General features: G+C 44.6%; 1 protein-coding gene across 3 annotated transcripts in view; it reads left to right on the top strand.

The window, feature by feature from the left end:
• AGL (amylo-alpha-1, 6-glucosidase, 4-alpha-glucanotransferase) overlaps nucleotides 1–1,310 on the top strand; it is a 56,440-nt gene that overhangs the window by 40,842 nt on the left and 14,288 nt on the right. For 2 of the 3 annotated variants that reach the window (XM_006014996.3, XM_006014997.3), the window contains exon 29: nucleotides 629–741. The exons of the other annotated variant lie outside the window; for it this stretch is intronic. In XM_006014996.3, the coding sequence (XP_006015058.1) occupies nucleotides 629–741 (113 nt within the window). The remainder of the gene's footprint in view (nucleotides 1–628; nucleotides 742–1,310) is intronic. 3 annotated transcript variants of the gene reach the window in all.

Raw genomic sequence — 1,310 nt, 5'->3', positions numbered from 1 at the left:
CCTGCTGAATCTCTGGCTTTGCGGTGGAGCTGTCTGCAGCTTTCTTTTTGGTTAGGTTCTGTCTGTAATTGCCAGGCTTGATGTTGTGCATGAAGTGATTCTTAAAGGTTGGGCATGATGAAAGTCAGCAACATTGTTTGACTAGTACTCCTGATGCCTTGAAATTAGGCCTCATGTTTTTTCCTTTTAGGATCAAGGGACCAGCTTTACTAGTTTACACACAGAGTAGTGATGGACCTGCTGGAGCTGGCCCATTCTGTAGAAGGCAGGATAGTTATGTTTACTGCTACAATTAATAGAGTCTCTCTCTTGGTGGAGAGGGAGGATGTCATGAGGAAGGGCCAGGCTCTAAACTAAATTGTGGGACACGGAACCCCTTTGGCGACATGTCAGTGGCAGGGGGCATTTTAGCACCCTCCCCTCCTATGACCACATCCAAATCCAGCCTCCACAAAGCCCTGCAGTCTGGATTTGCTCTGGGAGGTGGAGTGAGTTGGAGATCCCTGTTTTAGGGTCTCAGTAGATTTATGGAAAAAAAGTAATCCTTAAAATATTCTGAGCAAAATACCACTAATCTATTAAATTCATTGAATATTCTTAAAATCTATATCTGTTTTTTTCGTCTTAGAGATGGGTCTGCTGTGGAAATAGTTGGACTGTGCAAGTCAACTGTTCGTTGGTTGCTCGAGTTGTCTAAGAAAAATGAGTTTCCTTACCATGGAGTCACAGTAAAAAGGCATGGTAAGATGGTTTATCTTGCAATTCTTTCATCACTATGGAAAAATCCATTATAACAGCAGACTAATTGCCATGTGACTAAAAGGGGTAATTTTCAAAAATAAGGACAAAGTTTAGTTAAAAAGCTTCTATCTGAATTTAACAACAGTTGTATGATTTAAAAACTTGCACTATTTCAGAACATTATAGGTCAGTGTAGACTTGCAAACTGCTTACCATGTGAACATTTTGGGTGCATTTACATTTATATAATAGGAACATTTACATAAAGCTCCATGAGTTACAGTGCCCCCCTGACCCAACAGACATTTGCCTATTTTGGCGGGGGGGTGGAATCAAGCTCCACTTTGGAGCCAGTCAAGCCTGGGGAACCTGCCTGCAGCTTCTCTTCCCTTGCTTAGCCCTGTTTCCCTCCTTCCCTCCCCCACCCCAGCTCTGATGCCATCTTCAGGAAGGGGTGGGGAGCAAGCTACAGGCTGAGGTTTGCCTGGCCTGAGCTTTTTTTTTTGGAGGGGGAGTGGTGAGGGGGCGGTTTGAAGGGGGGCCATGAGGCTCCAGTCTACCCCCCCCCC

This window comes from Alligator sinensis, unplaced genomic scaffold (genome assembly GCF_000455745.1).
Source record: "Alligator sinensis unplaced genomic scaffold, ASM45574v1 scaffold647_2, whole genome shotgun sequence".
Classification (NCBI taxonomy): Eukaryota; Metazoa; Chordata; order Crocodylia; family Alligatoridae; genus Alligator; species Alligator sinensis.
Note: the sequence above shows the minus strand (reverse complement) of the source record. Positions and strands in the feature narration are given on the sequence as shown.